Raw genomic sequence first — 15,166 nt, 5'->3', positions numbered from 1 at the left:
TTTGCGCACAAAAAGTATTCTCGTAGCTTCGTAAAATTACGGTTGAACCCCTGATGTCACATGGGCTATTTTACCGATGTCCTTGCTACGTTTCTGTGCATTAATCATGGTAATATCATTGCTGTCTATGGAGGGTCAGAGCTTTCAGATTCCATCAAAAATATCTTAATTTGTGTTCCGAAGATGAACGAAGGTCTTACGAGTTTGGATCGACATGAGGGTGAGTAATTAATGACAGAATTTTCATTTTTGGGTTAACTAACCCTTTAAGATAAAATGCAGATCCAGTATTCTGATACACGTGTTTTCTTTCTCAATTGTTTACGTTAAGATATAATCAAGTGAGTATATGTGAACATTTGAAGGCTGTTTCCAATAAAAATATTCTTCCTTGAGTTCATTTATGGAAAACAGTGTGGAAAAAAAATCCTGATTATTTTTTGTAATGTCTTGATGATACAAAAGAAATCAATAGAAATCAGTGTATGCCTATTCCTACCTGAGCTGCTGTAGACTGGTGCAGGTCTGGACAAGAGAAATTATCCCAGAAGCCCAGCTCTCATTAAAGCTGGCCACCTTCAGATTCAACTTTTTCAGACCGCCAAAGTAAAATGAAGACAGCAGCAAACTGACAAACTCATCAAGAGCTGAAGAGCTGCAAAAATTAATTGTTACATGTATGAATTAAAGTAAAGCTACTGATGAGACAAATAGCCAATTGAATTGAATAGCCAAATTAAATGAATAATTTCATTACTCTTCAGCAAATTGTCCTGCCTTGCTAAGTTTCTGCAAGAAGAGTGACCAGTCAGTGCTGGATATCTCTGATTGTGGACACGTAAGACTGATGTTTAAGACTGTTGGAAATGATGGATTCTTCTCTGAGGTGCTCAAAGACAACCTGAAACAGACAGAAATAAAGAGAAAAATTTGATAACAGCATTGTATACTCAATATGAATGATTTTGGTTGTGTTCTGAAACATATTATGCTATTTTATTAGTTTAAGTACAGTTTAATTGTAAAAAAGAAAAAAAAAGTTAATTACAGGTAATCTTCCTGTGCAACAGACAGGTCAAGTGACCACCTGGGACTCTCACCACTGTATTCATCCTCCTGAACTCTACAAGTCAGAACAAAAACACTAAATATTGGTATTAAAAAAAAAGTTAAATAAAAAAATCACAATTTATAGAACACTTTAAAATAGCATTAGCTATGACCGTTTAGAGATGAAAAAGTTACAGTACTTCAGTTCCTTCAATGATTTGAATTCACAGAGAGTCTTGATCAAATCTCCAAATTCAGGCAGATGGTCCACTGACAACCTATAATAAAAAATATATCATTCAGATCTAAATTTTATATTATTGCTTATGTAGAGGAATTCTCACCCTCTCTCAGACACACTTATGGAGTTAAAAGGGCCCTTTTTACTGGCATGACTTTTAAATTTTCTGTGTAAACAACATTCTATGAAAACACACATTTCCAAATATAGTATATTATAAATTTTAAATGCCTGATCCTTCGATAATATGGTCTTTTTTCTTCAATGAGGCTGTTTTCATAGTACAGTTAACTATTTTATCTCAAAATATCAAGGACATTTTGGTTGTTCATCTTATGACCCCTCAATCCAGCAATATATAAACACTTATGATCATACTTATGCACAGGTAAGTATTTACTGTACATCACACAAACTGCTCTGCAAACACACTGACCTCAGAGTCTCACACATACAGAGTGCTGGCTGAAGAATCTTGAGTTTCTCAGCTGTTAAATCACAGTACATGAGGTTCAGGTATCTGATGTGTGGACAGCACTGAAGACAGTACAGCAGCACCCAGCAGTCTGTGCTCCTCAGAGAAATGTTAGACAGATCCAGGGATACCCAATCTCCTAAAGCTCTCCTCACAAACTCCTCATCCTGGAGCTCATACAGACACTGGAGAGCAAATAGTTTATCTTCATCCTGAAGTGTAAGGATTGTGCTCTCCATTTCTTTTCTTATGATGTAAGGAACAGTCCAGTTGTGCTTTTCAAAGAGTGAGTTGCTTGAGTCTTCATTAGAGAGACCACAGAGAAACAGAAGCACTGAAGCGATGGAATTTGTTAGTCTACCTTTCACTCTCTCAGCAGTTAAGATGTCTCTGATGTTCCTCTGGGACTCTTCTTCATTCAGAAACATATAATAAAGAGCCATGAAGAACTCCTGAAAGCTGAGGTGCATAAACTTGAGTGCTCTTTTCCTTAAATCTTGAATATCAGATTCATGCAGGAACAGGCTACTTTCAGCATCTAAACCTGTCTTGAACACGGCCTTCTTGTCAAAGAAGACTTCTTCATCCAGTATCCCTTCCTCTGCCAGCTGACCCAGACTCCTGAGGACAGACTGACTCTGATCATGATGCTCCAATAGAGTGGACACAAACTGCACATAAATGGAGGTGGTTGTCTTTAGTTCTCTCATCACATGATCATCATCTGTATAGTGTTTCTTCAGACAAAAACAGACCATCCAACACAGCAAAGGCACAGAGCAGGCAGTCAGGAGGCTTTCATTTGTCTTCAGACTCTCATATGTTTTCCTGAAGAGCTGCTCATCCTGAAAGAACTTCTGGAAGTACTCCTGCACCCCTCTCTCAGAGAAGCCCACAATCTCAGTGGCTGGCTGAGGACCCTTGAGGAGATTCATCACTGTACCAGCATCTGATCTGGTGGTAACCAGCAGGAAAGACTCAGGCAGGATCTGTCCATTCAGCAGACTCCTGAGAATGTCCATTGGTAGAGCTTGCTGCGATGATTTAGTGGGTGATGATATTTGAATATGTGGATCGAATGAGAACTCATCAATTCCATCAATGAGGATGAGGACTTTATCTGGTGTTAACTCTAGTATCTGTGAGATCTGATATGTTATGCTGTAACTCCAGCTCAAGAGCTGAATCAAACTCATCTTCTGGGAAAGACACTTCACCTCATCAGCATCGTAAATCCTTGAAATGTTTTAATATTTGTATTTTTTTGAAAAATGTATGTACATTTATAACATTATTCTTTGTATTATATTACCTCAGCATCAAATTACAAAAAAAACTTGTTTACGCTAATGCGCGGGTGTTTCTAATGCAGCGTCTATGGGAGGGATGGTACATTTGACATCGTTCTCTCTTCTGACTGCCGTTATTATCAGTCTCTCTCAATTATTTTCCTTTTATTGAAAGTCATATTGGAGCAAATGGGAATGCAAAACATAAACTCTTTAAGTTAACCCAACTATGACGACTTCCGCTGCTGAGAAATGTAAAAAAGATCTATTCAGAGCGTTTTTGAATGCCTTTAAAATTACAGGTACTGTAGCAAACAGGGTTCAGAAATTCAATTTGAATTGTATTGAATGAAAATAGAAATAAAATCAATTGTAATTAAAGAAATTAATGCTGAATTCATATACCGAGAAAGGTAACAAATGAACAGATAGATAGATAGATAGATAGATAGATAGATATTCAGATATTTACCCAGGTAACAGAGCAGGTGTGGTTCATGCTTCCTCAGAGCAAAATAAAAGGCAGATTTCACTTTATTCCCTCCTTCATCCAGTGCGGTATAAAGCTCTGTCATTTGCTCACGGTTGGTTGGTGCTCTCCTAATCCGTGTATATGTCTGATCATTGAGCTCGTGTTGTGCCAGCAGCTCATCCATCACTGGCATCACCATTGTAACTCTCTGGATGAGCTCAGACCTGTTCCTATCTACAAACTGGGCTTCTGGAGATGACAGCATCAGGGACATATTATTACCTTGTTTTCTCAAAATTATTGAAAGTTTCAAGCATTTTCACGTACAAAGTAGATCAGTGATGAAGCATTTACACTTACGTTTCAGGAATGGATCAATTCGAAGAGCAATACAAGCTGGTTCAAACGAATAACCTATTAAGGAGAGAAGGAGAGAGATACATTTACTTCAGAGTGTTAAGCATAACCAATATAAAGTGTATTAAGGGATGATATGGCACGTTTCTTTACTTATATTCTTGGTAAACTTTTGGATAGATTATTTTCTGTGGTGTCTTTACCCAGGAAAGTAAGGTCTGGTTCACACTTCCTCAGTGCAGCGTAAAACGCAGATTTAATTTCAGCTCCTCCTTCATCCAGTGCTTCATAAAGCTTTCTCATTCTGTCCTGTTTGGTCCCAGCTCTCCTGATCTGTGAATATGTCTCCACATTGATCCTGCCCTCTGACAGCAGATTGCGTGTCACCACCATCACTCTCTGGACGCTCTGGATGAGCTCAGCCCTGTGCGTGTCTACATATCGGGCCTCTGGAGAAGAAGACATGAAGAGATTATTTCCCATCTCCAAATGATTAAAGCCTTTTTCTAAACATTTACAACATAGATTTGTGATTAAAAGTAGGTTGTGCAAAAAAAAAAATAAATAAATAAAATAAAAAAACTTTGATCATTTATACTCACTCATGTCATTTAAAGGCTGTTTTATTATCTTGAGGAACACAAAAGAATATGTTAGGCAAAAATGGTACTTGAATGGCTTTTTGTAGTTTGCTAGGGTTGATAAATGGACGGAATCTTCGTTTTGGTTTTGAACTATTAATAAATGTAGAATAATAAAAATGCAGGAGACAAAGTTACAAATAGCCTATAGTCTAAATTACACACTCAGTCCAGGACCAAACAGTGGTTTGTAGTTACTTATAAATGAGTTTTTGCTATAAATGTGGAATGTAGCTTTATTTGTAGAAGGATAATTACGTGGTAACAGGGTTGTGTGCAAAATGTAGGACAGAGCTAAATTTGACATTTTTGTAAATAATAAAATTCCCATGAAAATCAAAAATATGGTACAGACATATTGTCCATACAATATAGATATACTTGCTTTTAAAATCAGTTACATTTGATGCTGCTGTTAAGATTTTCAAACATATCTAGTTCTCCCTCTCTCTCCTACACACACACACACACACACATGTTTGTTTTTGTGAAAAGTGGGGACATCCCATAGGCGTAATGGTTTTTATACTGTACAAACTGTATGTGCTATTGCCCTACACCAACCCTACCCCTCACAGGAAACTTTGTGCTATTTCATATTTTCAATACACTCCATTCTGTGTGATTTATATGCGTTTTGAAAAGTGGGGACATGGGGTAATGTCCTGAAAAGTCACCTTCTCCTTGTAATACCTATGTCATACCCTTGTCATTATACAAATTTATGTCCTCATTTGTCACAAAAACGCGCGCACACATACACACACACACACACACACACACAAACAGATGTAAGCCTGCTTTTAAAAAAAAGACAGTGGGCATAATCTCAATACCCTTGTGATAATGAGTTGCAATCCAAAGAAAAAATTTTCAGTCCATTCGCAGCACATGAACTGAACAAAAGTGGGACAGAGTAAGACGTAACTTTATTAAATAATAAATCAAAACCTATTGTTAATAACGCAGTTTTTTCTCGTTTTGTTCTCAATGCACTCGCTTATGCTAACAAGAATTTCCGATATAACGGACGCGATGCTCGAGTCCTGCAGAAAGTGCGCGTGCTCAGTTTGAACATCAAAGTCAAGGAGGAGACTTGAGCGTTTAAAACTCAATATAGGCTACAACAAATGTTCTACCCTTACCGTGATCTGACATCGCGTCCAGCCTATAGAACATCCAACATCGAAGTCCAAAGGAACATATATTTCCTCGGTGCTGGGTTTCCGTGAGTGTAGAATATATTTTCCAGGATGGGTGTGGTCAGTTTTGCCAACTTGATTTTCAGGGGAAGTTGCTAAAGGAAGGTCGATTTGTTGCTAAAAGTTGCTAAATGACGCCTATTACGTAATCACGATGCAAAATTGTGTCACAAATATCAGCAAAAATATATTTGATACATGTTAATTTAGATTTGTTTGTTAAATAATATAAATGAATACAGTGTTGCCAACTAATTTTCAGGGGAAGTTGCTAAAGGAAGGTCGATTTGTTGCTAAAAGTTGCTAAATGACGCCTATTACGTAATCACGATGCAAAATTGTGTCACAAATATCAGCAAAAACATATTTGATACATGTTAATTTAGATTTGTTTGTTAAATAATATAAATGAATAATATAATGAAATATAAATAACTAATTATAAATACAACATTGAATTATTGAACACTTACACGTTTTTTAACGATTAGTTAAAGTTTTTTTATTAGATAGTAAATAAAACGCACCCAATTACAGTTTTAAGTGTATTAGTAGTTAGTATGCTACAGAAAAGTCAGTAAAAATAGGGCACAATCTACTTATGAAGGAATTTTCCGTATTGATTTTTCACAGGTTTTTTTTTTTTTTACATGCATTTTATTAGATTATACATTATATTTTGTGTTTTGGGGTTACAGGGTTGCAACGAATAATGGATAGGCCTAATGGATAATGTCCTGGAAAATTACTAGTACCTTTTACATTTTTCTAGATATTTTTCTTACATTGTACTAACTGATCAACAATTACAGTTACAAGCTACTAACAAGGTGTATCATAAATGAACAAGTATTCAATTATTATTAAACAATTGCAGATAGCAGCTAACTTAATTCACATAATGTGTACTGCTAGGCATCTTTGGTTTCCTCTTTTTGTGTAATTTAGATGGAAAATGTGTGCCTTTTTATAGTTTGAAGCACTTATCAAAAGTTGCTTAAAGTTGCCAAATACATTTTAAAAATAGCTACATCTGTTGCGTGCTTTGGAAGAGAAAGTTGCTGGGGTAGTCAGAAAAGTTGCTAAATTTAGCAACAAAATTGCTAAGTTGACAACACCGGGTGACGTGGTGGTTTAACAAATTTAGGAACATCCGGAATAATGCAGAGAAAACAGAGGAAGTGAACTTTTGAGTAGTCTTCACATTGGCACTTTTAATGTCTTTTAATTAATTGTTTTTATAATATCTGGCTTTGTTAAAAATGTCAAATTATAATATCAGCAAAAACATATTTGATACATGTTAATTTAGATTTGTTTGTTAAATAATATAAATGAATAATATAATGAAATATAAATAACTAATTATAAATACAACATTGAATTATTGAACACTTACACATTTTATAGAGAGGGGGAGACCGGGGATGGTTGTAACACAGGTCAGTTGTAACACTTCCAGCTTCCCAAATAAGGAACAAGTTACAAATCACCTATAATTCACTTCACACATTCTCAGTTTTGTCCTTATTCCACATGTGAGGAAGTAGAGCCCTGTGGCAGACAGCAGGTTTTAGAGGAGAAAAACTAATTTAGAGGTATAAAAAAAAAGTAACTTTTTATGCTTCATTTATTTTTGTGGTGGCAGTCCCTGCTTTGTAGTTAAACTCACAGTTCATGAATTACAGTTTAAGTCACTTCCTTGTTGGCTTCACGAGAGAGAGTGGGAGGTTGCCGCCTGATATTATCCTAAAGCCTCTGCTAAGATGTACAAAAAGGCCTAGCAACACAGCAATCACTAAAACAATATTATAGTAATATTAATTACTGATATTAATATAAAAAAAGTGGAGTTTTTAATACTGAGCTGGTCATTAGGCTGATTTTAGTTTCAACTGGTTGTCTTTGTAAAAAGGAAGTAGGTATGCTGTTGCCAGGTCTGTGTGACAGTTTCTCATTTCCATTCAAACCAAGTTCTTGTATCAAATCAAACTGAAATAAAATCTACAAAGTCTCTAGTATCCAATGTATAATCAAAAGGTATGGTCAAAAAAGCAACCTCAATTAATGCAAAAAGAATCCAAAGAAGAAAGCTGTACTGTTATTCAAACACACTTTGGTCAAAGCTAGTTTTATTATGATTATTATTAATCAGAATATTTTTAAATTATACACCGTATGTACTGTATGACAAACATAGATTTACAAAGCCCATTATGAAGGCAATACTAAAGTCTGATTTTGTGGTGGATGTGTTCAAATTTTATCATCTTAATTGAAGTGAAGGATTTTGAAAGTCTGACAGTAATCAGTGTTGAGCACTACTGTACGGTTAATCCTGCATGGTGTAAATGTTTGAAAATTATTAACATTTGAAAACATTCATTAGAAATTTAGAAAAGTAATCAGTTACATTACTTTAATAAAGTAATTGAAAAAGTTACACTACTATTACATTTTAAATAGGGTAACTTGTCATCTGTAACCTATTACATTTCCAAAGTAACCTTCCCAACACTGAATACAATGTAGAATCATCAAGCAAAAAAGGTTAAGAGTCAGGTAAAGGCAGATGGCTTAAAAGTTCAGGATCTTCTTCCAGAAGAATCACTGTCTCTACCTTTACGCACTATGCTGCAGATCCTTCTCATGCTGGCTTCACTGGTTAAATTATAATGTGTGATTTCAGAATATATTTCATTGTTTGTCTGCAATGGCGGTAACGTTCTTAACGCTTTTAATAAGATAACACCAATTAAAAAATTAAAAAAATAAAAACTTTATCAAAGTTGAAGCCATTTGTGGTGTCTTATGCTTTTGTCCAGTTTGAAACAAAGTCTCAGCCCTGTTTGGATGCACATTGATAAATTTTTTTTGTGCCTCACAAAATAAAAAAATCCTATCAGTTTTCTGGAAAACTTTGAACTCCTTTAACTGCATTTTTAGCATTCATTCATGTTCAAGTGGCTGCATCTTGCATCTGTTGTCTTCTCACGTCTGTTTCTGTGTCGTAGTTGCAGGGGTCGTCTTCTGTTTCTTGAGTGCAGGGGTCTTCATTCTTGAAGAAAAAAATTAGATCACTAACTTTTAAGACTACTCTAAGCAGTTTATCCAACCAGCACTCTCTCTGTGTGTGTGTGTGTGTGTGTAAGTGAATGCTGGAAAGTATTCCAGGTGTTCATCTGGATATGCAGGAAAGTCATTATTTGTGTGTCGTTTGTGTTTGTATGTGCATGTTATGTAGCTTATGTGCGAGTGATAGAGAGAAGGTAATAGAGAAGGAAATTAGTCAACATTTACTTAAAAAGGGGAGATACCTGAAATTGAAAGGGTTTCTATTAATCCATAAAATTACAATTTTGTTATGTTATGGCAAGCTTTTACATCAATGTTGTGATAATGACAGCATGCTGGGGGACATGTGGCTGCTTTTTTTCCAGGAAGGATGAGAGGCTAATTGAGCATGTGTGTAGTATGCATGTGCAGTATCATTACTGTAGCTCATTCCTGATAGAAGGAATAAGCCAAGTTGCAACAGACCCTTGTTGCAACCGTTTCCACTCTCCCTCTACTTATTGGTGTGTTCTAAACTTTAATCTCAAAATACATTTGACTAAATAATATATTTATGCAGCTTTTTGCACTACAGGAATGCACAATACTGTCTGCTGAGCACCCAGGACAGAATATCAGCAATCTGTACAAAATTACAAATTAGCTTTGGTCTTAAGATAAAACATTACTGCAAGTGTTTGACATATATACTAAAACAGTATATAATATGCACATGACAAAAGGGTGCACTCACTGTGTAGCTGATTCTTCAGATATAGGCTGCTCATGTTTTCAGTTGTCACCACCTGTTACCATCAAACGCAGGACAGGTTATATTAGTGTACCATACAGGTAGGTTTAGGTTTATAAACTTATTTAATTAACACCAACTGTAGATTCTCTTACCCAAGTCTCTGAAGAGGTATGGTTCATGATTTCTCAGAGCATAATAAAAGGCATTTTTCACTCTGTGTCCTCCAGCATTAAGCGCTTCAAAGAGCTTTCTCATTTTGCCCTGGTTGGTTTGTTCTGCTCTGATCTCTGAATATTTTTCATCATGTATCATACCCTTATTTTTTAGCTCATCTGCTATTGCCATTACTAAGGTAACCCTCTGAATAAGTGCTGCATAGTTCCCATCCACAAATTGGGTCTCTGGAAAAAAAGAAAAGAAATGGGTTTCATTGGAACTTTTACTCATCATGCAAATGTTTACATGAAGGTAATATTATAATAACTCAAGTTTTTTTTTTGTACAAGGCATAACAGAAAATATGCAAGAAAATTTTTTTTTTTGAGTATTGAGATCTCAAAAATACCCAAGACATGTACATGTTCTCCCACTCAGGCTTTTCTATTTACATTTCTTTATGCAAGTACTCTTTTGAGCAAACAGTCCTGTTCTCAAACAAGCCAAACTGACCTGAGCAGAACAGAGTGAAGTAGCCTTTGCTTAATGACATATTTTTCTACTATACTACAGGAACATGCAGCATCTGAGAACTGGTGTCTACATCATTTATGTCAATTCACATACAAACATAGTTTATCCTAATAGCACAGACACAGCTGAAAAACTTCTCCAAAACTATAAGGACAGACAGATATAACCTTTGGGTGGATTCCGCTCCTCTTCTTCATGGCTGCGCTCACCTAACCTGCAAAACCCACAAATATAAAATACAAAAAATCTATTAAGATTTTAATTAGTGTGAAGTTGTTGAGATCTACTCATTTCAACGCTTTGCTGTCCCACATAAATGAGGCGAGTTCCAATTTGAGAAAACAACATCAATTTAAGGTAAAGCACAATATGATGGTCCAAGTTGCAAACCCATCTGGCAATAGTGTGATTAATGCATGCCATGTTTTAATCAAAGATTTATCCAGTGCCCACAAATAGGGTACAATCATTTATCTTTTTGAAAAGAAATTAAACTATAAAATAAATTGACCTAAACCATGATGAACTGGGTGATACATTAAAATGAAGTTAAACACTGCAGTTCAACACCTGTAGTTTTTAATTAATATATTTTCAGTTCAGTTCACATATCAGTTCTATCTTACATTTTATAACTAAATAGCAACATTGTTGGCATCTTTTCAAAGATAACTAACATGATTTCATGATACAGTATGTTGGCTGGCTATCGAGAAAAATTAAGCATCTGCAATCATACCATTTGAATACACTGTAGTTCTCATACTATCCTGACTGGTCAAGCTATTCTGTTCAGTTTATCTGCAATGCTCTTCACATTTTTAGCCTTTTTTAAGTCTTTTGTGTGAGAGCTTATCAGCGTTTAAAAAAAAAAAAAAAAGAACTTTATCAATATCAGAATTCAGTTGCGGCTCATCTTGGACTTACATTGGATTTAACTGGCCAAATTCTTCTTTCCATATTGTGGCAGTCCACACAGACTTCCTGTCTTCCTCTCTGATAAGATTCATTTGTATGGGACCATCCTGATGTTGCCTGACCTTGAAGAAGTTTGGGTCAATATCAGTTCTAAATGAAATCCCCTCTATGGGATGGACAGATGCACCAGGAACCTCAAGAAGGTGAGGCGTTTTCAACCGAAATGGTCTGTCAGGTCTGGGATGGCTGATCAAAAGACTTGATTTTTCATGCTGCTCAACTTTTTCTTTTGAACAAGTGTCATTCATTGGAAAAAAGTAGATGTGAAGAAAGAGAGGTTCTTTACACCGCATGTAGAGAAGAAGATCACAGTGTTCTTCCCACTTTATGAACCAGCTTATGATTAGAGTTATGAGAGAGAAGGATGGTTGGACCATTTTGGCATGATAACGGGTCAGCTCTACAGATTGTAAAGATATTCCTTCATCGCTTTTGCTGAGGACCTTCACAGCCTCTGTGAGAGAGGGGTCTGACTCTGCCAAACAGGCGTAATGAGGCAGATGGGCCTCCTCCAGTTTCCCTGAGATCACGGTCACATCAATCACAGGACCAATCCGCTCACACTGAAGTCTCTCCAGATCTGCTCTGAGGAAACGTCCATCCACTGCACGGTACTGGAGAGTGACGTCACCAGCACAGACCCATCGCATTCTGGTCCTGCTGCACTCGAATCGACCCGCCGGAGTGCTGATCCTGAACTCTGAGCCTCCTTCATCTGTACAGACTGACGGCTCCACCTGAACCCACTGATCAGAGTCAACAATGTGAACACAAGACTGACACACTGGGAGCGGCTGAAGATTCAGTCCAGATGGTTCAGAGTCAGAGATGGTTGGCCTACAGACAGAATGAAATATATACAGTGGCAACAAAAAGCATTTGGACATTTTTAGACACTGTTAGATCTTGCCGACAAGCTGTCAGAATTGAATTAGATCCTGACAGTTAAAGAAAATATCTGAATTCCATTGCATAAAAAAAATAAAATAAAATATAAAAATATATATATATATATATATATTTAAAGATATGGCATCTGAAAACAAACGATGATAAAGCTAAAAACTAATTTTTGTATCAGTAAATGCATAAAAAGTTAAATCCACAGATATTGAGCACATACATACATACCCTTCAATGATCACAAGTGTGAATCGGCATCTGAAAACAAACGATGATAAAGCTAAAAACTAATTTTTGTATCAGTAAATGCATAAAAAGTTAAATCCACAGATATTGAGCACATACATACATACCCTTCAATGATCACAGAGCAGTGTGAATCTGTCAGTGATTCATACAGTAACTCGAGTCCCACCTCCAGCAGCAAACCAGTGGCACGGACACTACAATACAACATTTTAGCAATGTAATCAAAGACCAATTAGCAAATAGTTGTCACAATAATCAGAGCTGGTCCAAACATTGTCATCAAGATTATAGATTGGCGTCCCCCCACCCAAAAACTCACATTGGAATCAAACTGGCAACACACTGGACTCAAATTTACTGCAGAAAAATAAAGCATTTAAATGTATATTATAAAAATGTAAATATGAGGTAAATAATGTGTGACAAATAAATTTAGCAAACACAAGTATACAAAATATAAACAGGCAAAATCGTACTCAACTATTGGTAAATTTTGGAACACCAAAGCGCAACATTGTAAGATAGTGCCATCCATGTTTCTCTAGAATATCTATGCAAAAAAAAAAAAAAAAACTGAACTGTTTCAAAACTGCACGTCTTCAGAAGATCAAAACCATAAAACTGGTAGCCAGAGAGAACACTCAGAAATGCAGTGCAACAACATGCAAGACATCACAGAGAATGTGTGAAAACACAGAAACACAGGCCTTATACAGGCAAAGTTAACAAGGTTAATGAGAAACAGCTTAAAGTATTTAGGCATAATAAGTCATAATAAGCAGTGGATTATTGGAAATGCTGTCCATGATGAGATAAAGACAGGAGTGCTCTCTGGTGGCTATCAAAGGCAATCCAACTGGCAATTCGTGACAGGACACAACACTTTCTGTAGAAATTAAGAAACATATTTGGCAAGCCAATTACTCATAATTGAGTAATCCAACATTGACTGGCTTTGTTCCACGTCTCAGTCTTACCAGATTTCTTGCAGACTGCTGCAGGCCTGGATGAGAGCGAGAATCCTGAGAGCCCAGCTCTGATTCAGACTGAAGATGATCAGCTCCACACTCTTCAGATCACACACAGAGTGCAGGAAAGTAAACAGAGCATCCGCTTGCTCATTACACTCTGGAGAACTGCAAAGAAGCACATAAATATAACTATATAAAAATCATGTCAAACACAAGTGACCAAATATCTTAACTGGTCATTTAACACTTGCCTAGTGCATAAACTAATTGTTGTCCACTCACATTTTAAACAGAAATAAATGAATAGTGAGGCATTTACTGTAAAATGTTGTACATGCACATCATGGCTAGTAGGGGTGTAAATCGGACGTTTCATCACAGTATGATATAATATCGATTCTCATACCCAGTGATACGATATTTGCAGATACCTCAAAAAATTCTAAGATACAATTACCATATGATTCAACTCAGAAGTATACTGATCGATTTATCGATATTATGATATTATATGCCTATTTTACACAAACAGTTACAGTTTTATTAACTCACAAATGCATCCAAAATATATAACATGAATATTTATCTGAAATTTACACATCCTGTACCCCAACTGGAATATTCACAACAACAAAAAAAACAATTTTTTTTTTAAATAATAAAGAAAAATAAATAAATGGATAAAGTCAAGTCACATGAGATCAGAAAACTTTTTGACATGACAACAGTCAAGAAAGTCTTTCAGTCTGTGCTAAAATGTGCAATGAATAAAATATAGTGTAAATCCTCATTAGGAAACAACAAAAATTAGGTAGATATAGGGGGGGGGGATTACAAAATAAATATACATTTATACAAATATATTTTTTTGGCTGCTACTATACATTGCAGTCTGGGTCACATGCAGACACGCAGGGCTAAGTGTTAAGTATCCTTTCCAAATTACAAGCAATAGCAGAAAATAAATACAAAGACACAAATGAAATCAGCAGTGCTTTTCAGGTTTTTCAGATAGGTTTCAGGTACAGAAATTAATAAAGTAATAAAATGTAAAATAGTCTTCATAGTCTTCACTGCATAAATTAAATATAGATTAATCCTTATTTGAGTTACAAACATTATTCAGTCAAAAGTAGTGAGATACAGTTTTTTTAACAGCATTAGGTTTATTATTAGTCAGCTTTCACTTTAAAGGTTTACTCCACCCCTATGTCGTTCCAAACCCGTAAAAGCTTCGTTCGTCTTCAGAACACAATTTAAGATATTTTGAATGAAAACCGGGAGGCTTGTGACTGTCCCATTGACTGGCAAGTAAATTACACTGTCAAGGCCTAGAAAAGCATGAAAGACATCATCAGAATAGTCCATCTGCCATCAGTGGTTCAATCTGAATGTTATGAAGCGACGAGACTACTTTTTGTATGTGGAGAAAACAAAAATAACGACTTTATTCAACGATTCGTCTCCTCCGTAGCACCATTTTGGAGAGTATCCGCTGGACGCAAATAGCGTATGCTGTTCTGTGTCAGCCGCACCACACGGATACGTTGTTTTAGTTCAAATCAAAGTGTAAATAAACGTAGAAAACGTATCCTTGTGGTGCGGCTGACACAGAACAGCGTACCCTATTTGCGTCCAGCGGATACTCTCCAAAATGGCGCTACAGACGAATTGTTGAATAAAGTCGTTATTTTTGTTTTCTTTGCGCAGAAAAAGTGTTGTCGTCGCTTCATTGAATTCAGTTTGAACCACTGATGGCAGATGGACTATTTTGACGATGTCTTTCATACTTTTCTGGACCTCGACAGTGTTATTTACTTGGCAGTCAATGGGACAGTCA

The 15,166-nt window shown here is 36.0% G+C and overlaps 2 protein-coding genes across 2 annotated transcripts in view; both read right to left on the bottom strand.

Annotated features, from left to right (window-relative positions):
• LOC107749210 (NACHT, LRR and PYD domains-containing protein 1b allele 2-like) overlaps nt 1-5,810 on the bottom strand; it is an 11,503-nt gene extending 5,693 nt beyond the window's left edge. The window contains exons 1-10 of the mRNA XM_016564306.1: nt 5,671-5,810; nt 4,088-4,333; nt 3,888-3,941; nt 3,528-3,776; nt 3,356-3,360; nt 1,728-2,983; nt 1,251-1,328; nt 1,049-1,123; nt 758-901; nt 500-655 (exon numbers count right to left, since the gene is read on the bottom strand). Of these exons, the coding sequence (XP_016419792.1) occupies nt 500-655; nt 758-901; nt 1,049-1,123; nt 1,251-1,328; nt 1,728-2,983; nt 3,356-3,360; nt 3,528-3,776; nt 3,888-3,941; nt 4,088-4,333; nt 5,671-5,704 (2,297 nt within the window). The 5' untranslated portion in view covers nt 5,705-5,810. The remainder of the gene's footprint in view (nt 1-499; nt 656-757; nt 902-1,048; nt 1,124-1,250; nt 1,329-1,727; nt 2,984-3,355; nt 3,361-3,527; nt 3,777-3,887; nt 3,942-4,087; nt 4,334-5,670) is intronic.
• A 2,385-nt stretch (nt 5,811-8,195) lies between these two features.
• Nucleotides 8,196-15,166, bottom strand: part of LOC107749103 (NACHT, LRR and PYD domains-containing protein 1b allele 2-like) — an 11,343-nt gene continuing 4,372 nt past the window's right edge. Inside the window, exons 8-14 of the mRNA XM_016564168.1 lie at nt 13,333-13,491; nt 12,460-12,549; nt 11,153-12,040; nt 10,393-10,439; nt 9,688-9,936; nt 9,536-9,587; nt 8,196-8,785 (exon numbers count right to left, since the gene is read on the bottom strand). Coding sequence (XP_016419654.1) covers nt 9,574-9,587; nt 9,688-9,936; nt 10,393-10,439; nt 11,153-12,040; nt 12,460-12,549; nt 13,333-13,491 — 1,447 coding nt within the window. The 3' untranslated portion in view covers nt 8,196-8,785; nt 9,536-9,573. The remainder of the gene's footprint in view (nt 8,786-9,535; nt 9,588-9,687; nt 9,937-10,392; nt 10,440-11,152; nt 12,041-12,459; nt 12,550-13,332; nt 13,492-15,166) is intronic.

Source organism: Sinocyclocheilus rhinocerous, unplaced genomic scaffold (assembly GCF_001515625.1).
Source record: "Sinocyclocheilus rhinocerous isolate Xijiao unplaced genomic scaffold, SAMN03320098_v1.1 scaffold919, whole genome shotgun sequence".
Classification (NCBI taxonomy): domain Eukaryota; kingdom Metazoa; phylum Chordata; class Actinopteri; order Cypriniformes; family Cyprinidae; genus Sinocyclocheilus; species Sinocyclocheilus rhinocerous.
This window is presented reverse-complemented; position numbering and strand designations above follow the sequence as displayed.